Source organism: Histoplasma capsulatum, genomic scaffold (assembly GCF_000149585.1).
Source record: "Histoplasma capsulatum NAm1 scaffold_2 genomic scaffold, whole genome shotgun sequence".
In the NCBI taxonomy this organism is placed as follows: domain Eukaryota; kingdom Fungi; phylum Ascomycota; class Eurotiomycetes; order Onygenales; family Ajellomycetaceae; genus Histoplasma; species Histoplasma mississippiense.
In genome coordinates, this window is record NW_001813981.1 from 482,180 (window position 1) to 507,752 (window position 25,573).

The following is a 25,573-nucleotide window of genomic DNA, read 5'->3' on the forward strand; positions in this document are numbered from 1 at the left end:
TTCGAAGATTAAAACCATACTACATGCAGCTAAGGCAGATGTGAGTGTGATATTATCTTAAATGGGTGAATATGGTACTGATGTGTATGGCAGCCCTCAAAATCCAAACTTTTGAGAATAGGTGATCACACTCGGTTTTGGGCTAAGGCCCCTATGCGCCTCATTCCTATATCAAATGACCTTATGATATCCGATACTCCCGATGAAAACTCAATAATAACCGTTCCAGTTGGGAAAATTGTAGATGTCACAGAAATTATTTCCTATATACACACCTGTGTTGACTTACTCACAATTAAAGAAATGATAGGGGGGGATAACAACAAGGCATAGGGAACGGGATGAATGGGATATTTGCATCAAATGATCTGGACTTAGAATTCTGTTATGTATTACAGTGTTTGTGTTTGCCTCCTCTTCTGCTTATCATATATTTGTATATATTTGGAAATAACCTTAGTTCATCTACCTGCAACAGGTAGCATAAGTTCAACACGCGCCTCACTAAAAACCTGCCTAGAACCCTGATGGTTGTGCATTCAGACCGCCACAATAGGGGAAGAATTGTGGCAACACCTGACGGAAACCCATGCTATCATTTGGGCTTGTTTCTGAAGCCAACACATTTTGCCATAGCCCGTTTGTCGGGTGCTGTGTGTCAGGGTCAAAAAACCCGTCTTGCCAAAGCTCATTTGTCATATCCTGTGTGTCTGGGTCAAAAACCACATTACGCCATGTTGGAATGTTTGTGGTTGTTTCCCCGTTATAAAATAAATTCGAGGTTGTGGCTGGATGTGGAGGGCGGGATTCATTCGCATTAAGGGTGGTAGGATCGTTGGTCGAAGTGTGATCTAAAGCATGTTAGTGCTCAGAGGAGCAAAGAAACTGGGTTTGAAATTCTACCTTTAGAAAGATCGGATGAGTGAATAGTACCATCGTCCTCCCATCTCACTAAATCCTGTCTGGATATATCGACGATCGGGCGAGGGACATGCGATGGAACATCTATATAATTCTTGGCCAGGCCATTTGCGTTAACTGCTAACTGTATTAGCTTAGGGGATTCATCTATAAGCAGAACTACTTTGTTCTGGCGGTGTAACCCGCTCCTCCGATGGTGCTGCCGAATAACATCCTCCCTCCGACGCTGAATGAGAGCATGTTTGGATGGAAGGAACCGAGAGATCTTCGTGGTGATGAAGAAGGGTTCCGGTAAACTGGTCGCTTGACGTACCTTGAGGACACTCTCTCGTGGCATTTCGCACGCTCATTTCTCCCACCTGCTGCGAGCTAGGTGGATCGGATGTTGGTTGCGTCTGTTGTTGGAATTGTTGAAGCATTTGGGCAGCCTCTCGCTCTTCCAACGAGAGTTCCACGATAGGGCTTAGCCGCCAACCATTATGCACTTGCTTCGAAGAAGAATAATTGTGGCATTCAACGGCACCCGCGCCACCAGGATCGCTGTAATACGGCGAGTTATCAGTGGATTCAGATATTGAGCTCGATGAGGATATGCTGCGTCTGTTTTCTATTTGGTTTGAGGTCCCCGGGTGGTCAACGGACATTTGATGTGCAGGATCGTTGGTCGAAGTTTGATCTAAACATGTCAGGGTCTGCAGAGAAGTGAAGCAGGTTTGAAATCCTACCTTCAGGAAGTGGGTGGATAGTACCATCATCTTCCCAGGTCATCTCCAATTGCGTTTGTAAATTTGCACCCGGGTCAGCCAGTGTCTGAGAGGCTGGGTTGTGGTTTGTATGCTGCTTTCGCGGCGCAGAACCCTGCCCGGAAATAGCTGATCGTGCTTCTACGTAACAGCATTAGCTGGGGGCCAAGACATAGTCTTTATTACGTACCTTGGACGCTTTCCGATGGTATGTGCCCACCACTCGGCTGGGTAGCTTGTTCGTTTCGCCCATCGCATCTTCGTTTACCAGAAGACTTCTCTGGGTAAGATGTTGTCCGCTTCTGTGGCAAGTGGTTCCCTTCCCGAGTTCCACCCTGCTCGCGGATTGTTGCTGTGAACGCTTCTTCGGGTTGATCTCGAACTGTGAGCGAAGCACGGTGATGATATTCTTCAAGTATCTTTGAATACGCGGTCGAGAGTAAACTTTCTTCCTTCCATGCCCTAAGAACTTTAAGGTATGCATTCATCGCCTTGATTTCTATCGGCTGCCATCGCCTCCCCTCGAAGCTAAAGGTCTTCTCAGCTGGGCAGAACCACTCTCTCTGAGAGGAATAACGAACCTTTTAACAGTGGCGCCTTGCAGTGCGAGAACCATCCAGCGAGGTTCAATCTGGGCCCATTTGCTTCCACTAGCGGATTGCCTTTTCAGCTTCCGGTGCTCCTTGGGAGACCCGGAGCCCTCCAAAATATCGGAGTACACTTCGGAGATGACTTTTTGCGGTCTTGCTGGGTCGACGGTCACATCGTGAGTTTTCTTTCTCTTTGAGCGCCGCCGGTGTTCCACCTCTTGTACAATTGCGTCGAACATGACAATGAGATCGACTTTTCGTCGTGTGGGATTGACATTTTCGATCTGCTCGATGTCATTAGAGCAAAATTGAATAAGCCCAAGCGTACCGGTGCGATCGGTCTTCCTGGTGTCAAAAAAAAGCCAAGGTTGGGACGCCCATATCAGTGCGGATTTCCTGAGCGCTTGAAGGTCGTCATCATTGAGCTCCCAACCTTTTGTGAGAGCAGCAAGTCCAGCGACTTGCTTCTCAGATAAGCTCTTCTTTTCCCATTGTTGGAAAAAGGTATGTCTAGTCGTTAGCTGGTGAACTTCGTCCTGGCGATTTATCTCTGTTGCAACCGCTTTGAAAAGTGACTCCTTGCGATCTGGAGAATTGCATATGGCTTTCAGAGAATTCCCAATGGTCTAGGTCCAACTATGTCAGATTATGGAGAATGGAACCAGTGAGGGGAAACGCACCACGCTACCCAAGCCGCAGATGATATCCCCAAGTTCATGGAGCTTCGCTTTCAACGCCGGATCGTGAGAGGCCTGCACCAGTCTTACCGTAGAGCTAACACCATTCCCCATACTGAGGGAGATGTATCGTCGTCGTGAACAAGTCCTTGCCAGAAACAAAAATGAAAATAAAACTTGTACAAACAAAACCGTGGGCGGCTGAAATGTTGACGTGAAGCAGGCTACAGCTAGCGTTGGACTAGCGGGAAGCGGAGGCCCCCGGTGAGCTGACTCTCCCGCTAAGTTCTGCTGGCCTCTTTTTTAGGTTGATACCTGTGATCCAGGCGAACCTGGCTCCTATTAGTTGCTGCCCGAAAATGAGCCTTTTTGGATTTTCTTTTGCCTCATGACAGCCAGGGGGTGCCAGGCTGTGTCGAGGGCACGGGGAAACTTGCGTCGATCACCGTGGGAGAGCGAGTGCGAGATACACGTCCAGCTTGAGTCCGTGCCATCCTCAAAAGGGTTCAGATGTAACAACAATAGTGTCACTATTTGTACAGGCCCTGGACAAGTTTTTGCCGTCCAACATTTGCTGAAATGAGGATGGCATACCCCCTTGACCATCGAAAAAGCCCCCATTCGAGGCGCACAGAGAGTGGCTGCCCGAGAGCTATAAACCACATCACATCGCTCCGCGACAGATCATTTAAAAATGGACCACCTTGGCTGCCTTATCTTGCAACATGTATCCTAACATCTTGTATGCGCTTATGTCGGCGGCGCTCATCGTGCTAAGTATGGTGCATCTCATCTTGCTTACCGTTCACCGCCCCCAGCCTCACCGTTTGCCTGAGATATCAATCTTCGTTCTCTTTATCTGCGTCAATGCTGTTGTCATTGGCATTGGTCTATCAGGCTTAAGACGCGGGGGTGAGAAGCCCCTTCTACTGAGATGGATAAATGCTAAAAGCTTGTTTCAGATACACCAGCATTTTACTATCCCTTGGGAATATGTACAGCATTTCCGCTAGCCCTTGAGGTACATTATTCCCAGTCCCCTGCTTTGGTCCTCGCTAACCGCGATGTCAAGATGATTCGGCTGAGCAAAATCCAGAGCGGACCACTTACGAACGCCCTGCTGCATCGTTATTTCTAGGATATGGTTTTCTGTCCCCCGCGGTAAAGTTCGGTTTGATCTTATGGTGCGTGTGCTCTTCTCCCCGATCTTGATAGGCCTTGTGCTCATTGAGTTAGCTCGGTCGCCTACGAGGAGTTGGTGAAAGGTATAGCTGTGGTCGTATCTATCGACTACACGGTACTTGCCGGCCTGCTTTTATGGCGCGGAATTCGCGGTATACCATCTCAGGGGTCGATAATCTGTGAGGTTGCAATCCATGCAATTCTCGTTATCGTAACGGCAGGGTTTGCCGCAGGTGGACTCGTCCACGATTGGCCCCTCTGGATCGAAGTAAGTTCAGTGAAACCATGGCTCTTGCTCCAACATGTGCTGACATGGCTCCAGGCGATGTTGATTATCACTATTAGTGCCTATATGGCTCGAAATATTTCCACTCATTCTGGCGAACCGGGGAACACTGTGCCGTTAGCGAACTTCACAGACAACACATCCGATTTAGGCCAGCTCAGCCCCCACCAAGAAAGTCGTTCTGCTCGCCTCCCTTTCATGACCGAGGAAAGCTATACACGACTAGACGAGGTTCGGACGGCTCGCCCTGAATCAGCACATCTGGTACGTCACCCTCCCCTGTTTCTGCTGGATGGTCTAACAGTAATTTCCAGAAAATTAGGGCGGTGGCCTCAATTTACTATCCGGACCGGCCGATCCTGGAGACGGGTATCTTTACTGTATTATGCGAGGGGTCTGAGGGGTCTGAGGGGGACTATCGGCGGGACCTGCGATATGATGAATTGACTGCTTGTAGCGACGGGGAAGCTGCGATTCAATCGTACCGGCTAGGGTACAGATTGCACTGATCCATGGACGCCGATATAGTTTCTCAGTTCCCTTTTACAGTTCACCATCGCTCGGTGTGTTTTTATTTGACTTTTCCCTGGCCACGTTGAATAGTTTTAGCTATTTCCGTCTAAATAAAATACCCATACTGAGAAGCTTGTCGTGCGGCTGGATGCTTCTACTTCACAAAACAGGCGAACCTGTAAGTATCCTGTTTGACGGGCTTATCACTCCAGAAAGATATTAAAGCTAAAGACTCAAGCACAATTTCTTCAGAGCTAATACGATATTCTTTGCCTGCATGGCCTGGCGAAGGTATAGTTGAGTACACAAACAGTTACTTTAGGCACGGCAGCAAGCAAAGTGATTCTGGTTTTGAGAGGTATATGGTTCTCTTAGAATGTTCTTTTCATTGTGTAGCTAACGCCTTTTCAGAGATGGACAAAGATTTGACCTCGGACCCGAAAATACGGAAAAGAGCAAGCACCCGGGCGATGCGAGAAAATGCAGAACCCAACAAAAGAACCGACAGATCTCAGGATCAAGATGACGACCAAATCACGGCCCATGATCTATTGAACAAAATACGGGGAAAAAGCCAAACCAGGCAAGGATATGTTCGAAAAGCAGTTCGACGACGTCTGAGACTCTTCTGCTGCAGATGTGAGGAGGATGTTAGCGGTGGGGGGGAATGTCGACAATGTGGCCATACATCGTGTCCGGAATGTTTGCACGAAAGGACACTGCGTAGGGAAAGATCTGTTGACCGATCACACGAACCGAACCAAGCGAATAGACGTCATGATGCTCAGACAAACAACCAAACAAGCGCAGTCCCGGCGACCCATCTTAGCCAAGCTATCGAGATCGATGAGGACCCGGAAACAGAAACAGCATCTGTGCTCTATATGTTGCCTTATCCTGAACTGGCGCTGAAACTGGAAAGAAAGAGAGAAAAACGGGAGACCTGGGTTAATCGAGCCATCAAGTGCTGCTACTGCGAAGGAACTGGCTCGGCGGTCAACAAATGCGCATGTGGGCATGAGTATTGCCCAACATGCTTCCGTTACTCAGATGACGTCTAGTTTTGCAAAAAAGTTCACCTTGCTGGGTACATTTTCGGTGGTTTTCGGATCAACCATTTTTCCGACAGTTTAAATACACAGAATGCCTTAATAAAAAGCTCCTTGAGAATTTGACCCTATCAGCTTTCAAGCCAGTTACAATATTTCAAGATGTAGAATGTATATTGCAATAGGTTAGGTCCGCTGCCTGCCGACAACAAATACACAGCTAATTATGGCTACCCTTTGTGTGTCTTGGTTCACTGAGAGCGGCTGGGAGGGAGAAAGATAGCTTCACTCTTTACTGGGTAGTCGAGGGGCCATGCAAATATCAGCTCCGGCTGGGCGAAGCGAAGAATATCTGCTCTTAACATTCCAAAGGTGATAAGAAGCGGTTCTTGCCTCCATTGAAATCCCCTTAGGATAGTTTCCACAAGCCAGCCCCGCAGATTTTAGCTTGCAGAGATGGTGAGTTCCACACCACCTGTTCATTCTCTCTGTGCTAAAAAATTTCAGGAGCCCAATTCCCTGGGCGCGAGACAGTCAACCACATGTTCAACCCGCCAACGAAGATACCATGATAGAAATTTCACTGGTTGTTCGACCTGCAAAGCAAGGCATGTCAAATGTGATGAAGCAGCACCTGCCTGTCGCAGCTGCATAAAAAGGGGTTTGCACTGCGATGGTGCCCAGAATGAAATACTCTACAAATTCGTTGACCCCAGCCAGGGGGCGTCCAGTTTTGTAAAGAGACAGCATAAAGGTTTTAGAAGGGAAACGGCCAAAAACCACGGTGTCTCCAGCTCACACCCATTGCCATATAAGGACCCAACTTCCTCCTGTCTACGTTCCGTGGATTTACAAAGTGGGATCCACGCTTCGACGGAATCTCTTGCCATGGTGAGTCTGCTATTCTTCACCTACTTAAGGAGAGCTCAGCTAACGTATGCAAGGACAATCCCACCATTGGTGTCAGTCCCAGCGATGGCCCGTACTTGATTGACAAAGCTGATCGCTACTATCCGGATATCCGTGGTGATGTATGGAATAAAAATGGAAATTGACACCGCCAATGCTAATTCTAAATAGGTATGTCACGGCGATGAAGACGAAGATGTACCCTTGGCTTTCATAGTTTTCATCTCAGAGCCTGTACTTCAAGAGCGGCTGGAGTATCTGAAGACTCATACTTTTTGTCTAAGAAATATCCTTCGCGCATTCTCCGAGAATAGAGTTGACGGACCTCTGGCATTACCATACGCGCTCTGTCTGATAAAAATTCTTCGACAACAGGCAGGGGAACCATTGTCTGTGAAGAGATTGGAGGATACCATCCACTTGCTCTCCACACAATTGAGAGGGCTGATGTCAACACATCTGTTATATACCCATCGAGATCGCATAAGTCGTGTATCACTTCTATTTCAACGACCGGTGTTCTACGAGCGTTCACAGCTGCCGGGAGATCTCTGGCAACTGAGCACTGTTTCGGGTTTCAGCCTGGATGGCCTAACTGTGACATTGCTCCTTAGTAATTATCACACTTTCAAAGTGCCTGATGAGATTTGGAATGGGTCCAACTCCTTGGCTTCGGGTATTGCTGATGCGGCCGTGATGTTTGGCGTTGGTTAATTATGACTTTCTCGGTGATGAATTCTGCCCAGTTGTAGGAAGCTATTTATCCCGATTTTACACTTCTATCAGACCACAAAACAGCTTGAACCTGAACTTTGACAGTCAGATCTAAATATGTTTATAAATTCCCAAGTGTGATATTTATCGAATATATTCTTGGCACCTTATTGCTGATCCGGGAAACTATACACGGCTAGAATCAAGGGATGGGCTCGCGTGGCTTGTACGGGTCACAATAACCGCCTTGCTGCATATTTCGATGGAAGATGGCCCTTGGAGCAAGCATGCGCAGTTTTGGTACCGGCGCCTTATTGTTGACCCGGGGAACGATGCACTGCTGGCATCGGGGGATGGGCTTCCATACCCTGTCCCCTGCACCAAGTATCAAGCCAAATTTTTGTCTCTCGCTTGGTTTGATCGTCACTAGCCCCTTGCCTCGGCCATCCACACTTGTTACTCACGGGAGGAAGTTGCTCCCGTAGCAGCATGGCCTTTTGCCTCGTTATTCACATGCGCCCTGTTACATGCATGCACCGCTAGAATCAATTGCAACTCGTGGCTTGTACGGGTGCATATCCCGACGGAAAATTCCCCTGCACCAAACATGAGAAGGGATCTTGTCATTTAGGCCTACATGAACTCGGCTGCCTTGTTATGCCCATGCGCCAGGCGTGCACCAGGCACTGGCCCCGGCAGAAAGAGATTTTAAAATATAGGTTCTAAAAGGATTCCGGGTTTGGTAGTGTGTGGTTTGGGCTGCAAAAACAGTATCTTCCCCCATAATTTGCCTGATTGCTAAACTCAACCAGACCAATGATTGAGAGACTACCAGTGTGATCCAGCTGCAGTTGCTGTGCCACGAATTCTTTGCTTTGGGGATTATACAGTCCGGGTTTGGCTGTATCTTATTTGTTACGCGCTTGCACCCTCATTTTTGGGCCTTATTGTTGACCCGGGAAACTACACACCGCTGGCATCGGGGGATGGGCTTCCATTGCAACTGGTGGCTTGTATGGGTCCATATCCCAATGGAAGATGGCCCCTGTCGCTTGCATGCCCCGATGTAGCCCCTGCAACAACCAAATCGAGCTAAATGTGTTCCTCTGGCACGCTCGCCCGTTGCCTTGTCCCAGGCTGGCCATCCACATCTGTGAAAAACAGGCTCCGAGCAGCTATAAGAATAGCCATGTTCATCCACACTCATATAGCAAAATACAATTCATTCTCCACAGGAGCCTCACAGGACCACGAAGAAGTCAAGACTTCCACAAAGAACATCTCATCAGCTTCAAGTTGTCTTTCCATCATGGTAAGTTAAGTACTCTAAATTTGTTGTTCTTAATACTTACCTTATTCAGGAATCTCTCGAGGGCCCGTTACCCCAAGTGAGATGGCTTGCCGACGTCTATAGCGCGTTAATCCGAACGAGACAGGATGTTGAACAAAATATTACCAACCTGGAAGAAACTATTCGGCGCTCTTGCGACACCGAGAAAATTGATGACATACAAAAATATCTTTCAACCCATTTCCCAGCATTCCGCGGGCTAGATTCGCTGTTTGAAAAGTTGAGCGGTTTTACATCGTGCGCTCTGGATATGGATGTCGAGGAGCAGGAATTGCATAGGTTCAGACATCACGTATCCGACCTGTGGAGAGATTATGGACATGCGATGCAGATCATGAAAATACATGCATTGTGTTGCTGTATATCAGATGCCAAGCTTCATCAAGGCTTAGAGTACCTTCAGAAAGAGATGGGTGATTTCCAAGCTGCTTGCGGAGCAAGCAAGGTGCAACTGAAATCCCTCTACAGGGTAATATCAGAACCGCCAACCTTACGCCACGAACCGTGGCCAAAACCAGGAACCATAACCCGCCGTACCACTGATCCGTCTGGCATGGCCACATGTCATCTGTCAGTCGTGGAGCGCATGATAGGCGAGGTGGAACAGTTTAAGGCGATTAAAAAGCTCCTTGAGAAAACACAGGACCAATTCTATGAACAAATATCTGAGCAAGATGCCACTAAAGTTCGAGACGCCTATAGAACACTTGAATATGCTCAGCGCCTTGTCGTGAATGGCAGAATAGCTAGGGAAAGCTACATGGAGGAAGAAGAAGAAGTGCTTGATGAGCTCTTGGCCGCCGACGATGTCAGCTCCATGATTAAGGAAAGAATACGTGACTGTCTCGATTGCCTCCGAGCCTACCGAAGCGAATATGAAATGGAATCTCAACAGAGCCATGGTTATGAAAAGGAAAATGACAATTCAAACAACTGAGTGTGTGCGATTTTGCCATTGCAAGCAGCTAGTCTTATGTACGCTTTACTTTCTCCTTGTTCGGTGGGCGGATTATTAATATCTCATAGGACGCATGGGGAAGTCGCGACGCTTTCAGTTTGCCTAACCCGACGACAATCGCCAAGGGAGATATATTTTTATAGCCCGCGATCACCCAGGACGATGATTATGAATTGGGATATGTTGGTGGCCTGTATTTACTCTTCTCTATCTGATGCAGGGCCCTGTTTGATTGTCTCTTGTACATTCGTCGTTTGTTCCTGATTGAACCGAAAGGAAATGATTGGTTACCCAAAAATAGAATCATCCTTGCTTGTGCCAATAAGAAATAGTGCATCCCGGAAAATTAGAAATTCCGGATGCTGTTGAAACTTCAGCTATGTCAAATTGTAAAGTATACACAGCCGGAATTAAGGGCTCCCACCGCAAGCGACGGCTTGTACGAGCCCCAATAACTGCATATGGTCCGTTCTTGGGGCGCGAACTCTGGACTACCCTCCTGACTTATAAAGCTAGCGGTTACACAATGGCTACGCGTACTTTGAGCTTGAAATGATGACCAGGTTATACCAGTCGAGGGCGCGTAAGTCGTGCATCACTTCTATATCAACGAGAGGCACAAGCGTCCGGCCTTGACATTCTGGCCGGGAGAATTTTGGAGACGGAATGGTTTTAACTCCTTGGATTGGGGTATTGCTGATGTGGCTGTGATGTTTGGCGTTTGGCTATGTATTTTATCACTTTCTCGGTCGGTCTAATATTTTGCCAACAGAAATCCGAAGCCCTGTCATCCAGCAGCCCAGGACATCACCAGCGCCTGTTTGCCTTCACTGGATCATCAAACTGGGGTGACGGAGATTGTGATCTCTGGCGGCTGTGTTTTCCTGATTGATGCATCTTGTCCGCTCGCTCATTGCCTTGTTTGCGCCTTACGTCGACCCGGGAAACGATACACCGCTGGAATCGGGGGATGGGCTCCCATTGCAACTGGTGGCTTGTACGGGTCCATATCCCGACAGGGGATGGCCCCTGCAGTGAGTATCAAGCCTAATGTTTGGTTTTCGCTCGTTTTGACAATCACCACTAGCCCATTGCCTTGTGCAAACGCAGGCTAGCTTGTCTTTATGCAAAGGGAAGGGTCATACGCGCCTTGTTACATGCATGCACGATTTTGGCACCAGTGCCCCAATCAAGAGATGGGCTGTCAAAAATGGCTACTCTGCTTGGCAGCCTGTGATTTCTGCTCATTTTTCATCATTTCCTGGTTTGGCAGGTTATCCGCAAGCATAAAGGGATAGGGGTGAGCCTGTCTTGATCTGTATTTGATACACTGGTCTTTTCTAGAAGCCTCCCCCACAAGCAACATCTTGCCATATCCTACCCTCCCGTACAGAACATTTTACTAAGCCCGCTTTCAACCCCTCCTGCTTCAATGCAATCTGCCATAGACATGAATTCATTTCACCATTCTTTCGCTCCCCAGGCAGGAAACGGCGTCGACGATCCACTCGCGTATGATCCGAGCAGTTTCATAAACCGAGGCCTAAGTTACGACCCGCTACATGTCGAGAATTCTCCTATTAATGGAGTAAAAGCGATTAACCACATTGGTCGTATCAGCTTATCGACCCCTGGTGACAATCGAACGAACCCGGGGAGTGAAAAGTAAGTTTTTATACACTCTTGCAACTTGCCGCCAGAATATTATTCTTTTAAAAGAGGCTTGGCACATGTTGACGTTTCCCCATTTTCAGCTTTCGGTTCAATGTCACTCTCAAGGCAGCCACAGCAATGGTAAAAGACCCCGATGAGATACCCATTACGTATCTTAACAAAGGCCAAGCCTGCACAATGTCGGTTCTGGATACTGCGCCAATGACATCAGGCGCACAGCCTTTGAAATATCGCACTTTTATCCGCGTTTCTTTTGAGAATGATGAACAACGCTCAAAGCCAGCCAATTGCTGGCAGTTATGGAAGGCGGGCCGTGGTTCCAACGAAGCCCATCACCGGGATAGAAAGCTTTTGGCGGTAGAACATGTGGACCTCAACCAAGGCGGAGATGGAGATATAATACCATCTCAAATTCATCTGGAAACTTCTAATTTCGACGGTTTCTCTGTTATTTGGTCCCCGAACCCTGTCAATGGAAACCCATGCTGCTCGATATCAGTTCGTTTCAATTTCCTCTCCACCGACTTTAGCTATTCCAAAGGCGTCAAGGGAATTCCTGTTCGCCTATGCGCCAAAACAGAGGTTATATCTACCGGCCATGGAGATCCACCCCTTGAAGACCGGCCCGAAGTATGCTATTGCAAGGTCAAGTTGTTTCGACATCATGGTGCCGAGCGAAAGCTTTCCAACGATGTTGCACATGTCAAGAAGCTTATTGACAAGCTGAAACAGCAAATCAGCCAAGCTGAACTCGGGTCTGGCTTCGACAGGAGAAAAAGAAGCGGCTCGTTTGTCAAAGGAAAGATCACAAAGCATAAAAGAGCGAGGTCTGGTGAATTGAGCAATGATTCAGGGAAATCGACTCTAGAAGAGGACCCTCAAAACAAGCTGCGCACATTTAAGGACATGTTTTCATCTACTCGCCCTTTCAGTGCTCTCAATTTGAAGGGCGATGCCCTTGATGACCCAGATCTCTTCCCAGTCCACCTGGGAATTACCGACGAGGGATTCTCGCACACGATTGGGTGGGAGTCCCGAAATACTGCGGACGCATCCTCAATAGCATCTCAGCATGTCTTATCACCCGCAACTAGCAACCGTTCACTCAGCTCCTCTCATACTTCCTTTGACCGTCACGACTCGATGGATTGGTCCAACATTTTCCAACAGGATTCCGATAGCCTACAGCATATTAGGAACGGTATGGGCATGCCCTGCCATACACAATCTACTCCGGGAATGACACTTAATTTACTAAGCCCACTTTCAATCCCCCCCGCTACTTCAACTACTGATGCTGCAATGCAGTCATTTCATCATTCTCCCTAGGCAGGAAGCGGCGTCGACGCCTTCCATCATCCACCCGCATATGTTCCGAGCAGTTTCGTAAACCGAGACCCAAGATATGACCCACTACATGTCGAGAATTCTCCTATTAATGGAGTAAATGCGAATAACCACATTGGTTTGCTCCCTCACGGTATCAGCTTATCAACCCCTGTTGACAATCGAACGAACCCGGGGAGTGAAAAGTAAGTTTCTATACACCGTTGCATCTGAATATTATTCTTTTAAGAAAGGCCAACGTGTTGACGTTTCCCGTTTCCAGCTTTCGGTTCAATGTCACTCTCACTAGTGCCTTCAGCGCCAGCGCCCATCCCAATGAAGATTGGACAAAGATATCGGACTTGGCTGGACGACGGCGCATACAAAATCGAATTGCTCAACGGAAGTACCGTAAGCATAGTGTTCTAAATAGCATCAACATTGGTTCGGCTAACTGACAAAAAACAGGCAAAAAGCTAGAGCAACAACATGTTGAGCGTTTCATAAATTCGCTCGGGCTTACGAGTGGAAAAGGCGGGAATGAATGATTTCATGTATGTAATTGATTTTTGGCAAGCTATCTCGGTGGATTGGGTGTCTTATACATGATTCTTGGTATCTCGAGGGGGGGTGTTGGCTGGCTGTGGCCGCTGTGTGGCGATCTCCCTGTATCACGTGACCGACCACTATCCTATAGATTCTTTGTTGATAACTCTGCCTTATCTCAGCGGGCTCAGACCCTCTCGGTTGCAGCAAATTAGCCGTGATCGCTACAAGAACTATGTGGGTCCGTACCAACCACGCCAGATCGCCAGATCGCCAAATTCGTTTGTATTCAGCCAAATTCCTGAGAAAACACTTACAGGAGGTTTGTATGAATAAAATGACTCTCTTAAGTTGCTACGCGACTCAGTTAGCTGGGCTTGAGATATTTCTAGACAGAGGCATTCTCTTGTATTACTATCTGAGATATGAAGGCCTTGTCAGATGCGAGAACACATGGATTTTATAACAGCCTTTAAATATTGTGAAGTTTGGCCATTAAAGAGTATTTATTTAGAAAGCCTCTTCTGTGACAAAACACCTCTCGAGAGAATCCTCTTGTGAGGAAATGGCTCATGAAAGCAAATGCCTAGCTGAGCTGCGTGAGATGCCGCACCAGACCATCAATTCAATGTCATGACTTCTGGAAGGTTCTCTACCTATGACGTCATCCAGGGGCCACCTTTTGATGGTTAAAGCTTAGCAAGGCCCAGTGCTGACATGACTGGCAAGGCATCTTAGATTTTTCTTGACACATTGGTGGACTTGCATTTCTGCATTCCTGTGAAAAAGCAATTTTTGCAGTTTCGCAATTTCACATTTTCACATTTTAACGTTTTGTACGCAAGCCAGCAGGCAATTTGGTCAGCATACATGATTCAACGGTCATCACATGTATGTTGTGGCGTTCAGGGCTTCCATTGATCGAAGCAGGAATAGGACAGTGAGATGTTGCCAGGAGCACACCAAGCCGTGATCCCACCAAAAGCCTGTGCCCTTCGATTGATTGATTGATTGATTGATTGATTGATTGATTGGATCAGCTACCCTGACCTCTCCCTCATCGGGATATGCAGGCTACCACTATTACAGCTACTCTCATCTATCCTTTCTAGTCTAATTACATGCACGATCTTAATGCCTCGTCGGGGCCTGTGGCTGATCTACTCTAGTTGTCTCTGCCTTGGAATCTTTCCGAGTTTTCAGCGAAGTCTAGGATCGCATCGAGGTCTCCCCTACTGATTTTCCATTCCGTCCCATTTATTGTCCAGTTTGGTGGTTTACCCCCTAGCATCAGGGAGACATTGTTGAACCTGTCCCCAATCTTTTGTCGCAGAACCCGACGTTGTTGCTGCAGTCTCGGGCAGTCTACTAGGACGTGATGGACCGATTCTTTTGCTCCACATTCACAACTGTGCCCATCACGGTCCGGTCCAGAAGGACGCCAAGGCGTGATTTGGTTGGTGTACGTGGTTTGATTGACCCATTTTTAAGGGCAGGAGCGTGCCGAGGCGATTCTCTTACTAAAGCCATGTCTTGGCGTCCTTAAGGACGCCAAGACGTGGCGTTCCCAACAATGTTGTGGTGATGAAAGGAGAAGGGACATGGAAAGAAATTCAATTGTTAATCTCTCACTTTTAGACTCGAGCAATTTAAAGGCAACCAATAATTCAAACATTTATGGGCGATTTATAACAGGTTAAGGAAGGCGGATTTCTTCTGAGAGGCGCGGCAGATGAACTCAAACACTGAAGAAGCCAACTTGTAGGCTAAGTGATAGCAAATACATCGAACAGACAAGCACATTACAGATGAGTATAAAGAAGAGGAAAAAGAAAGAAGGGTAATGAAGAGAGAGGTTTGCGGCGAAATTAAAAGAAACATGAATTCAAGGCGGGAGGGAGCCCATATATATACCTAGGGCATTTGGTCAATTGAAACGATATATAGAGAAGATTAGCACTCATCCGGCCAGTATATCCTCGCTAAAACCGAGATCCACTATCCGTCGGGTGATGAAGGGCGAATGGGAAGTAGTCCCAGAGCAGAAGTAGTCACAGAACAGGAGCAGTCCCAGAGCAGAAGTAGTCCCAGAGCAGAGGTAGCCCCAGGACAGAAGTAGTCCCAGGACAGGAGCAGTCCCAGCAGGAGCAGTCCCAGGACAGGAGCAGTCCCAGGACAGGAGCTTGACAAGGGCTACAAAAACTGCCCCAACACAATTCCTGTATACCTTTGTCCTGAGAACATTTCTAAGTTTACAAACCCAGAACAATATCTTTGCGCTGGGCTTTCTCATGTTGTAGGCCTTTCCTTGGATGGTTCGTATATGCTTTAAGTTTTGTGAGAATAAACAGAATCGTGCTGGCATATATTCTCAGCAGGCCTCTTAGCGGCTAAAGCTTAGCAGGTTGCAGTTTGGGCTCTCGATTCCTATTACGGACTAGCGTGATGTATCTCGTCGTACCTGCAATCAATACACAAACTGTAAGGCTGAGCCGTTTCTTGGCGCAGGGAAGTCGATTTTCTACATTTGTGCAGATCTCAGCGTACTCGGCTTCAATCCAGGGCTACCAATCCCAATTAATCCAGTCATTAATTTATGTTTATTTGTTTATTTTATCCTTTTCTTTCTTCTTTGTCGGTGTCGGTTTTTGGTTTTTTTCCTTCTTAACTTTCATGCTCTCTTTTAGCATAAATGATCGGATCGCGTGGCCGAGTGGAAAATTGAGACAAAATGGTGAGGGCCACGGTTTTGGATTGCAAATCATGGCCATGTATTCGGATCGCGTGGCCGAGTTCAATTGCGAATGAAAATGGTGTGGGCCACGGTTTCGGATCGCAGATCGCGGCCCAAGCAGTGCCGCAGCAAAGCGACTAGTCACACTAGTCACATCCGACAGAAGTGCACCTTTAAAAAGCGACTTTTGGCTTAATGAAGCACAACACTTGCTCGTAGCTATAAATTGAGACCTCTCCCCATAATATCAAGTGACAATAATCAAATCCCAGATCCTTCATCTTCACTGGAATTAAATGCTACACCATGCAAACATCAGACTCAAAGCGTGTCAAGAAGCCATGGACTGAGCACAGTAGCCTCGTGCAGATGCGTTACCGACGGAAAGGCACACTGCAGCGTATGCTGCGTAGCTATTTCGATGACTGTCGCTGCAAAGGTGTCTACCTCCTCATCCATGAAGACAACCGGTACTTTACAATTAATTTTAACATGTCTGATGCTTCGAACAGCCACTTTCCACCACCAGACAAAGATATTGTGAGTGACATGTCCGGTACAACCCTAGAAAAACATAGCTCTTACAGAAACAGGAGAAACATTATCCCCCTCCATCCCGAACAACGTGTGAGAACTACATGAAATATCAGAAGTCTAGAGCGGGGAAGGGAAAGCAAGAGAAACTGGAGCAGGAGCGAGATAGATGAAAGATTTTGTTGGCTGTAAATTACAATGAATTCGAAACCATCACTAGGCTCTTTTTGAAACGTAATCTAGTCTAAGCTTTATTGGCTGCTTTCACAAGTATGTGTCATGATGCAGCCGCCGAATATACAATCTATCCACTTATAAATTCAGACACGCTCAAAGCTATGGTGCTTGCTGAACCCTAAAATGCCAAGAATCAATAAGATTTCAAGTTCGTCTTTCACCTCAAGGATTGTCATTATCTGTGGCCTTTTCACTTAAAAAATATGACACCCCCGATGGGCATCTTTTCTGTGGCTTTTTCACTCAGCATGGCGCTATCCTCTGGTGAGAGTCGGCTCCTTACGGACTTTTAATTTTGTGGCCTTCTCTTCTGAGGTTATGGCGCCCCTCACGGGCTTTTGCTATGGTGGCTATGAGCTTAAAATTGTGGCATTCTCTGAGGAGCTCACTTCCCCAAAGATGCTGACACCACATGGGATTTCTATCTTTGTTGCCTTCTCACTCAAAATTCTGGCACTCCTCAAGGAGTTTACTCCCCCAAGGGGCTCACTTCCCCGGGGATGCCAACCCCGCATGGGACTCACTTCCTCAAGGATGCTGACACTGCATGGGATTCTATCTTTGTTGCTTGTTCACTCAAAATTCTGACACTCCCCAAGGGGCTTACTTCCCTAGGGATGCTGACACCGCATGGGATTTCAGTCTTTGTGGCCTTTTCACTCAGAATTCCGGCGCTCCTGAAGGAGCTTACTTCCCCAGGGATGCCGACACCATATGGGGTTCCATCATTGCTGCCTTTTCATGCAAGATTGTGACACTCCCTGAGGGTTCGCCTTCACCAGCATTCTCCCAATTCCCTAACTCCCATAGGGGAGCTATAGTTTCGGTCGTGGGCCACCACTTCACCGACTCCCGGGTGGAACCATATTAGGGCGCTCCCGGCAGATGGGCAAGACGTGGAGCAACAGATTGACTCGACTATACTACCCACAGCTTCAGTATCACCTAATTAATGCAAGAGAAGGCAGATGGATAAATGACTGTGTATTATGATATCAAATAAATAATGAGCGGCCTGACATCCCATCTTCCATTAATTGCGTGTTGATGGTCGAGGACGTAATGTGCTCAGACGATTCTTTCGTTGCATCTCCTTCTCCCTTTGTTGTTTCCTCTCCTTGCTTCTCTTTTGTTTCTCCTCCTGCTTCCGCAGCCGGCGCCTCGCATTTTCAGGGAGCCAGTTGTCTGGGAGATATGTACCCACCACATAAAACACACGGTGAACATATTTATTATTTCGCCATACTTTATCTCCGACATGACAAATCTTAAGGCTCTTTTCAACCTGCTGCGCCTCATACCAATAGGGAAGATTCTTCAATTCATCATGGGCCAACGGTTCTGTCGTAGCCCCAGAATCCGAGATATTGCCTCTGCCGTCGGGTTCGATGCCACCAGGAGGCTGAGGCCGGTTATTTGAGGTCCTGTCAACAGACAGCCGCTCGGGCGGGACGTTAAGGGGGGCTGCAGTCTTAGATGAGAAATCGATTTGAAGGATGGAGATAGGGTGTCATTAAACCCTCACCAGAGGCATAGGTTTGGAAGGGCACCTTCTCGAGAAAGTCACCCAGCACCGCGCAATAAGCTGGAAGAGTGGATTGCTGCGCACCAGACGAAAAAAGTTGACTGGGTAGTGGCGGAGGGCCCTCGGTTCCTTGTCTATCCATGCTGAGGATGTGCAGATATGCAGAGTAGGAAGAGAATATTGGAAGAAGACAAAAAGATTTGGAGAAGGGCAAAGACTAAATTCAAATGAGAGGGAAAGCGCCATTTATAGCCCTTTAAACCCCAAACCCATGTTGGTTGGACTGGCTGCACTGTCTGTCAGCAATGCCTTCCACCTGGTCCTTACTTCCTGGAGGGAACGCTAGGGCGGGCTGACCCGATGCCCATCTCGCTGCGCCCTCTCGCAAAAAGATCACAGGGGTGAAGCCAGGGATGCTTCTGCACTGGTTCATGTGCAGACGATTGGCTGCGGGTGTAGTTCCCTCTTTCGATTACATGCCAGCCAAATGACCCTCGCTTATCGACTGGGTTGAACTTCCTGGCGTATCAGGAGGGTTGGGGAAAGGCTTTGGCTGGTATGAGTGCTGATTTACAGTGTGGGGGAATCCCTCTGGTCGATGTTGGCTGGATGAGAGCCCAACTTTGCTTGATCTGACGCCCACCTTGCTGCGCCCTTTGGAGAAGCCGGCATGGATGATAGGTCCAGAGGATGAGCTGCATTTTGCATTTTCCTTCACCTTGCTTTCGTGTATAAAGCCCCTATGGGATTGCCAAACCGCACTCATGGGGGTGTGGATCACAAAATGATAAGCCTCGATGCAGGTGGCGCATTGGATATTGCTGCATGTTGGTGTTTTCGCTTAGAGTCGAGACATCCATGGGCTCGAGCTCAGAGGAGAATCCAGGCGCACTTTTTGATTGGTACACATGGTTGGGTGAAGTTCGGCCGTCCTCATGCATGCCACCCCTGTGCTCCTTGTCCCCAGGTTTAGCGGCTTGTCGATTCGACTTCCTGGCGCATGGCCAGGGGGAAAAGAGGGGGTGGGGGGTAGGTTGGTGGCTGATATTCACTGGACGAGAGCCCATGTTGGCCTGGAGGTGGTGGCCAGGAGCACTCCTGCGTTGGCCCACCCCATCAATGCAACATTGCCCGGTTCGGCGGCTTCTTTGGTGTGGATGATTGGCGATCCACGCAAGATGCATCTCAGCTACTATTTTTCCTACCCTCCTCGATTAGCCTCGACCTATTTTTGTTCGCAGGTGGGGGTTGATCGTGAGACATATAAAGACCTCCAGTGCCTCCTGGATCGAGATCGAGGGAGAAGAGCATCCCATCATCTCACCTCACAACATGGCTACCTTCACGTACGATATCACCTCCTCTGGACCTGCCAACCGTTCTCCCTCACCTCGGCTGCACATGGAGCACCTCCTGTGGGCGTACACTCCTGATCCTCGGTCAGACGAAGTGCACCAGCACCTCCTTCCAATGCCCATGCCCATGCCTGTGCCCCTCTTCTCTGCGTCCGGTGACCTCTCTAAGGATGCAGCAAGTGAGGTGTTTGCTGATTTTTCTGCCCTGCCATCCACCGTCTCTGGTCTTGATGACATTAACTGGGATGAATGGATCCTGTTCGACTCCCCCCAGTCAATGTTCCCCCACTGTCACTCCAACTGTCGGATTTCTCCGACGACCCCATCGAGGAGGCTCACCCAAGCCCGAGCGATGTTGCTGATGACCCATCCAATCAACGAGAGCCAACTCTTCCCCTGGCCCCAGAAGATCGCGAAGGCAACACATCGAAGGAGCCGTTGAACTCCGATGATTCCATCGAGGCTGACCCACGCCCGGGCGAGGAACATCACATCCAAGCCCACCGATCAGAGCAAGTGACCCCCCTGGTGTCCGACCGTTGGGAAGGTGATGCGTTGGGGGAGCTGGATAAGCGGGAATACATTATCTTGCCCCTTTCTCAAGTGAAGATACTGAAGCTGGTCTATGAGCGAGACGGGGATGAGATGTACCAGATAGTAGGATGGACAGATTTACAAGAAACATGGGGCACGCAAGAAAAGCCTTGGAAGTACTCAGGTTCTGCTGGTAAGGCTCAGCACCTGTGCTGTGAAAACATTTCTCACACCTCACTTCTCGCAGAAGACCCAATCATCATCGATGGACCAATGATTCCCACCAGCTTGCCTTGTGGTTCTGATCGGTTTATCGCCATTCCATCCCTTCGACGGAATATAGAGAGTGTTCCAGGGGGTTATGAGGTATATGCCAATATGACATTGGACGATTTGCAGGAGCATGGAGGTTTGGAACTGCTGGCAGCTTATTACTCCTGGAAGAACAGCTGTCGTCAAACGAGGTCACGTGGATTACGTCAGCATTGATGCAGGGAGATGGCCGAATCTCACGAAACCTTTCTATTTCTGATTAATTCATTGCTGAAATTTGTTTGTATGGCCGGGTGGGACATCATCTTCTGGGATATTGAGTAATTAGTAATAATTCAGTAATAATGGCAATTACGATAGCGGTTGGTATCAATCTCAAGCAATAATGATACAGCAACCCGTTGTCGTTTGCTGAGATATATACATACCAGGATTAGACAAGTTAGGGTTATCGACAAGATTAGTCAGCATTCTGTTCACCACCCTTGGTAGCTCATCGAAGTACAGTCTCTGTCCAAACTCGAGGGCCGAAGTCCAATCAGGCCAGAGGCACGGTGGCAGAAGAATATTGACAAAAGGCCAGGGACTACATCATGTGGTCACTAGCATAATGACCAAGGACCACTGACCTAGGTTGCCATGCTGGAGGCAGGAGACAATAAGCCTGATGGGTCCATGGATCGCGTTCCATGGACCTGGTAGGCCCAAAGAGGGCCAACTTGTGGCCGTGCTGGGCTGTAGACGGCAGAGGCCATTGAATCGATTTCTGTGGTCCTGTGGCGACCAAGGACCCTCTGTCAAAGGCCCCAGGATTTCTCGGCATTTCGCTACGCGCGACGCTTGGTCTTTCTCTCGTTCTCGTTCGCTGTCGGCATACCACAGACTCTCCGAAGCTATGACAACCGCTGCCCTCGACCCCTTCATCCTTTTGTCGCCTGTGCGGAGCCCCCTTCCCTTCTCTCTGTTCTTTGGAGGCAGGAGGAGAAGTTGACAATATCAAATTTAATAAGGAAGATGTGACAGGTTCTGCTTCGTGAAGAAGTCTAATAATAATCTGTATGGGTGAACTTGTTAGAGGATCTATGCCGGCCTTCTTTGCAGGTATCAGTTGTAAATGTAAGTTTCTTTTCATTTCTCCACTTGAACTTGACATTTGATTGGCTCATAAGTTGACAAGAAGTTGAATTACTAATATATTTGTCAAATATACCACAGAGCAAACCTCAAAACTAGAACAAAGTCACGACTAACAATGATGTTTCTACCGCTCTAACTAAGAAAAAGGATAAAAGGTTTCTATCTAGTCCTAATAGCTCTTGAGGATACCAGTGATATGTTTACGACACTTTGGACAGTCATCACCAATGAGAGGACGAAGGCATCCTGCACAAAACCGGTGTCCACACGGCAGAAGGGTTCTCCACTCCGATGGGATGCTATAGCAGATCTCACATTGACATCGATGCTGCAACTCCCAGGTTTTAGTCTCAAGGTTGCGGAACAGCTCATCCTTCATAGTCATCTCTGCACGCAGGTGCCGCACTTCTTCTTCCAGCGTCTGCACTTCTTCCTCCAGTTTCCTCCTCTTTCCACGCTCCGCCTCGAAAATGGTATGAATTTCCTGATTCGCCGTTTCCTATCTCAATATCAGCGAGGAGGAATCCCCGAGAGTCTCACTGGGAAATGTCTTACCAAAACCGTGTCCAGGTTGGATATTTTTTGTTTTTTCAGTGGCCGCTCCATTTCGGACTCCAGAGCATCAGAGGACACTAAATCATCAGATAGACCATCATAGGTTGGATAGCTGTAGTCGGTGAAGGTTCTCTTTCTTTGTGACCTTTGCGTCCCTCGTGCCAGGGGCTGTTTGTCCGTCTCGTCTGAAATGATGATGACAGTGCGGGAACTATTGGCTGACGCCATAGCTAAGAGATGGAAAGGTGGTTGTGTCGTAGATCAGCAAAGAGGAGTGATGAAGAGCTCCAGAGAGGGCTTGGCGGAAGGTTTCAGTCGCCGGTGTAGGATGGGAGGTGGAAAGGGAATTGAAAGAAAGATGGATCCGAGGTGGGAGGGAGCCCATATATATATACCCAGGGCGGGGAAGGTGATCACGAGGTTCGGGCAGTGCAGTTAGGGGTTCGTCGGTTCAACTTCCTGGCCTGTTGAGAGAGGGGTTGGTTGATGGGCTTCTGACCTAAGGAGGCTCCTGTCTTGGGGAAGTTTTTGACTTGGGGAAGGCTTCTGACCTAGGGAAAGCAGTGGCCCCAGGGGGGGCAGTGGACCTAGGGACGGTATTGAACCTAGGGATGGTAGTGGCCCCAAAGCAGAAGCTTCCCTAGGGAGGTTTCTGGCCTAGGGAGGCTTCTGGCTTAGGGAGGCTTCTGACCTGGGGAGGCTTCTGACCTGGGGAGGTTTCTGACTCTGACAGGTCCATGGATCGCGGACCTCATCTTTACACAATGTATAGATTGAATCTTATAGTTAAATCGCTGCTGTTTTTAGCTAGCTCTCTAACTGCTATAAAAGATGCTCCAGGCTCTCTTAGCAGTGATTTCTAACTTCCTGTTAGGATCATCTAGTCTCTTTTAGCTACTGATTCTCTTTGTAAATCGCTAGCAGTCATTACAGGCACTTTCTGATATCCATCTGCCCGAGTGCGATCCTGAATCAAAGAACAACACGGGCAGCAGCATCACACCAATTTGTACGCCCTAACGCTGAATAACACCCTGACAGCTGCAAAGAGAAAGACAGAACCAATGACAACACTAAAGGCTAAGTTAGAATGAGATAACTGCTTGTCCATTCAGATTTAGTGAAGAGTTGAGAGATATCAGCCATAATTAAAAAATTGATACATAACAAAAAATTTATAGTTACTTTATCTGAAGGCTTTGGGTGGCAATAAGAACTTATATGTTCACAAAAGCAGCCGATGGCTTTTTCTATGTAAAAACATCTGAAAATTGACAAGCTTAAAATTAAAGAAAAAGGGTCTGCACATGAAAAATGATCTGCAAGCTTAAATTAACTATTACAAAAGCAAAAAAGATATGCAAGTCAAAACTGCAAGCTAAAAAGATCTGCAAGCCAAAAAGATCTACATGCCAAAAAGGTCTGCATGCCAAAAAGATCTGCAAGCCAATTCTCTAAAAGTTAATGCTAAGAATTTCTTGTGGCAGAGGTGGCTATTCTCTATTGCATGATGGCTAGAATATTGTTTAACAGAGGGTGAACGCATGCTTTCATATCTAAGTAATTTAGTGGCGCGTGTTATGTTTAATACTACAATGTTTGAAGAAATTCGTATGAACTTGTTATTTAGTGATTCGAAGTAAGCGATGACTTGTCAGCCAAATTGGTCAACGTGGGTTCTTCAAGCGGGCGTCGTGAGAATTCCGAGGGAGAGGTCTGGGCGTTCTCTCGAAATACGGTTTGGGGAGATTGTATCCGAAGTGGGATTTCCAAGTTCTGGATGCGTGTGCCGGCCAGGATAGATAAAATGAAGAAGAAAAAGTAAAGTGAAACGAAATGAAGAAACCAAACATAGAAAACAAAAGAGGAAAACGAAGATCATGAAGAGAATGAAGAGACCTTCAATTGTTACACAAAACAATTAGCGTTAAGCAACTCGCTGACATAATACACGTGACCTCGTTCAACGACAATTGTTACTCCAGTGAGCTGCCAGCAGTTCCAACCCTCCATGCTCCTGCAAATCGTCCAATGTCATCTTGGCATACACCTCGTAACCCCCGGGAACCCTCTTTATATTTCATTGAAGGTGGAATGGCGACAAACAGATTAGAGTCGCTAAGCAGGTTGGGATTCATTGGCTCATCAATGATGGGTCTTCTGCAAGAGTGAGGGACATGTGAAAAATGTTTTTCACAGAGCGGGCGCTGAGCCTTACATCTGCGCCTGAACCAGTGCAGAAGCATGCCTGACAGCAGAACCTGAGTACTTTCACAGTTTTCCTTGTATGCCATATCTACGTGTTTCATGTAAATCTATCCGTCCTACTATCTGGTACATCTCATCCCTGTCTCACCTATACACCAGCTTCAGTATCTTCACCTGAGAAGGAGGCATGATAATATCTTCCTGCTTATCTAGCGTCTCCCTCCTCTCACCCAGGCGTGGGTCAGCCTCGATGGAATCATCGGAGTAATTCAACAGCTCCTTCGATGTGTTGCCTTCTAGATAGTTGAAGGCCAGGGGAGGAGTTGGCTCTCATCAATTGGGTAGGTCATTGGCAACATTGCTCAGGCTTGGGTGAGCCTCCTTGATTGGGTCGTCGGAGAAATCCGACAGTTGAAGTGACAGTGAAGGGGACATCAACTGAGGAGATGTCAAACAGGATCCATTCGTCCCAGCTAATGTCATTGAGACCAGAGACAGTGGATGGCAGTGCAAAAAAATCAGCAAACATCTCACTTGCTGCATTCTTAAAGAGGTCACCCGACGCAGAGAAGAGGGGCACAGGCATAGGTATGGGCATTGGAAGGAGGTGCTGGGGCTCTTTGTTTGACCGAGGATCAGGAGTGTACACTTCCAGGAGGTGCACTGTGTGCAGCTGAGGCGAGGGAGAACTGTCGGCAGGTCCAGGGGAGGTGATATCATACATGAAGGTAGCCATGTTGCAAGATGAGATGATGGGGTGCTCTTCTCCCCTCGATCTTAATCCAGGAGGCACTGGAGGTCTTTATATGTCCCATGATCAACGGAAAAATAGTAGCTGAGATGCATCTTGCATGGATCGCCAATCATCCATACTGAAGAAGCCGCCGAACCGGGGGATGTTGCATTGATGGGGTGGACCAACGCAGACGTGCTCCTGGCCACACCCCCATGCCAACCTGGCTCTCGTCCAGTCAATGTCGACCAGTCAACCTAATCCAACCCCCCTTTTTCCCCCTGGCCATGCACCATGAAGTCGAATCGA

General features: G+C 47.9%; 7 protein-coding genes across 7 annotated transcripts; 5 read left to right on the top strand and 2 right to left on the bottom strand.

Moving 5' to 3' along the window:
* Positions 1 to 516: 516 nt before the first annotated feature.
* On the bottom strand, positions 517 to 3,045 carry HCAG_02241 (predicted protein; the record flags this gene model as incomplete). The annotated part of the gene is made up of 7 exons (XM_001542020.1): positions 517 to 851; positions 934 to 1,005; positions 1,235 to 1,528; positions 1,647 to 1,805; positions 1,855 to 2,192; positions 2,246 to 2,880; positions 2,935 to 3,045. 7 exons carry the CDS (start codon positions 3,043 to 3,045, stop codon positions 517 to 519), a joined length of 1,944 nt encoding a protein of 647 aa, XP_001542070.1.
* A 611-nt stretch (positions 3,046 to 3,656) lies between these two features.
* On the top strand, positions 3,657 to 7,584 carry HCAG_02242 (predicted protein; the record flags this gene model as incomplete). The annotated part of the gene is made up of 12 exons (XM_001542021.1): positions 3,657 to 3,843; positions 4,028 to 4,115; positions 4,168 to 4,381; positions 4,436 to 4,663; positions 4,714 to 4,892; positions 4,949 to 5,090; positions 5,210 to 5,270; positions 5,324 to 5,933; positions 6,288 to 6,333; positions 6,469 to 6,852; positions 6,906 to 6,992; positions 7,042 to 7,584. The coding sequence occupies 12 exons, from the start codon at positions 3,657 to 3,659 to the stop codon at positions 7,582 to 7,584; spliced, it is 2,769 nt and encodes a 922-aa protein (XP_001542071.1).
* A 1,189-nt stretch (positions 7,585 to 8,773) lies between these two features.
* On the top strand, positions 8,774 to 9,872 carry HCAG_02243 (predicted protein; the record flags this gene model as incomplete). The annotated part of the gene is made up of 2 exons (XM_001542022.1): positions 8,774 to 8,896; positions 8,946 to 9,872. 2 exons carry the CDS (start codon positions 8,774 to 8,776, stop codon positions 9,870 to 9,872), a joined length of 1,050 nt encoding a protein of 349 aa, XP_001542072.1.
* A 482-nt stretch (positions 9,873 to 10,354) lies between these two features.
* On the top strand, positions 10,355 to 13,441 carry HCAG_02244 (predicted protein; the record flags this gene model as incomplete). Its single annotated transcript, XM_001542023.1, has 9 exons — positions 10,355 to 10,357; positions 10,410 to 10,476; positions 10,689 to 10,927; positions 11,167 to 11,193; positions 11,377 to 11,558; positions 11,648 to 12,768; positions 12,901 to 13,099; positions 13,177 to 13,304; positions 13,362 to 13,441. The coding sequence occupies 9 exons, from the start codon at positions 10,355 to 10,357 to the stop codon at positions 13,439 to 13,441; spliced, it is 2,046 nt and encodes a 681-aa protein (XP_001542073.1).
* Positions 13,442 to 16,479: 3,038 nt separating this feature from the next.
* Positions 16,480 to 16,880, top strand: HCAG_02245 (predicted protein; the record flags this gene model as incomplete). Its single annotated transcript, XM_001542024.1, has 3 exons — positions 16,480 to 16,643; positions 16,686 to 16,713; positions 16,761 to 16,880. The coding sequence occupies 3 exons, from the start codon at positions 16,480 to 16,482 to the stop codon at positions 16,878 to 16,880; spliced, it is 312 nt and encodes a 103-aa protein (XP_001542074.1).
* Positions 16,881 to 19,801: 2,921 nt separating this feature from the next.
* Positions 19,802 to 20,847, top strand: HCAG_02246 (predicted protein; the record flags this gene model as incomplete). The annotated part of the gene is made up of 3 exons (XM_001542025.1): positions 19,802 to 20,003; positions 20,099 to 20,551; positions 20,702 to 20,847. 3 exons carry the CDS (start codon positions 19,802 to 19,804, stop codon positions 20,845 to 20,847), a joined length of 801 nt encoding a protein of 266 aa, XP_001542075.1.
* Positions 20,848 to 21,937: 1,090 nt separating this feature from the next.
* On the bottom strand, positions 21,938 to 23,078 carry HCAG_02247 (predicted protein; the record flags this gene model as incomplete). Its single annotated transcript, XM_001542026.1, has 3 exons — positions 21,938 to 22,267; positions 22,324 to 22,553; positions 23,015 to 23,078. The coding sequence occupies 3 exons, from the start codon at positions 23,076 to 23,078 to the stop codon at positions 21,938 to 21,940; spliced, it is 624 nt and encodes a 207-aa protein (XP_001542076.1).
* Positions 23,079 to 25,573: the final 2,495 nt, after the last annotated feature.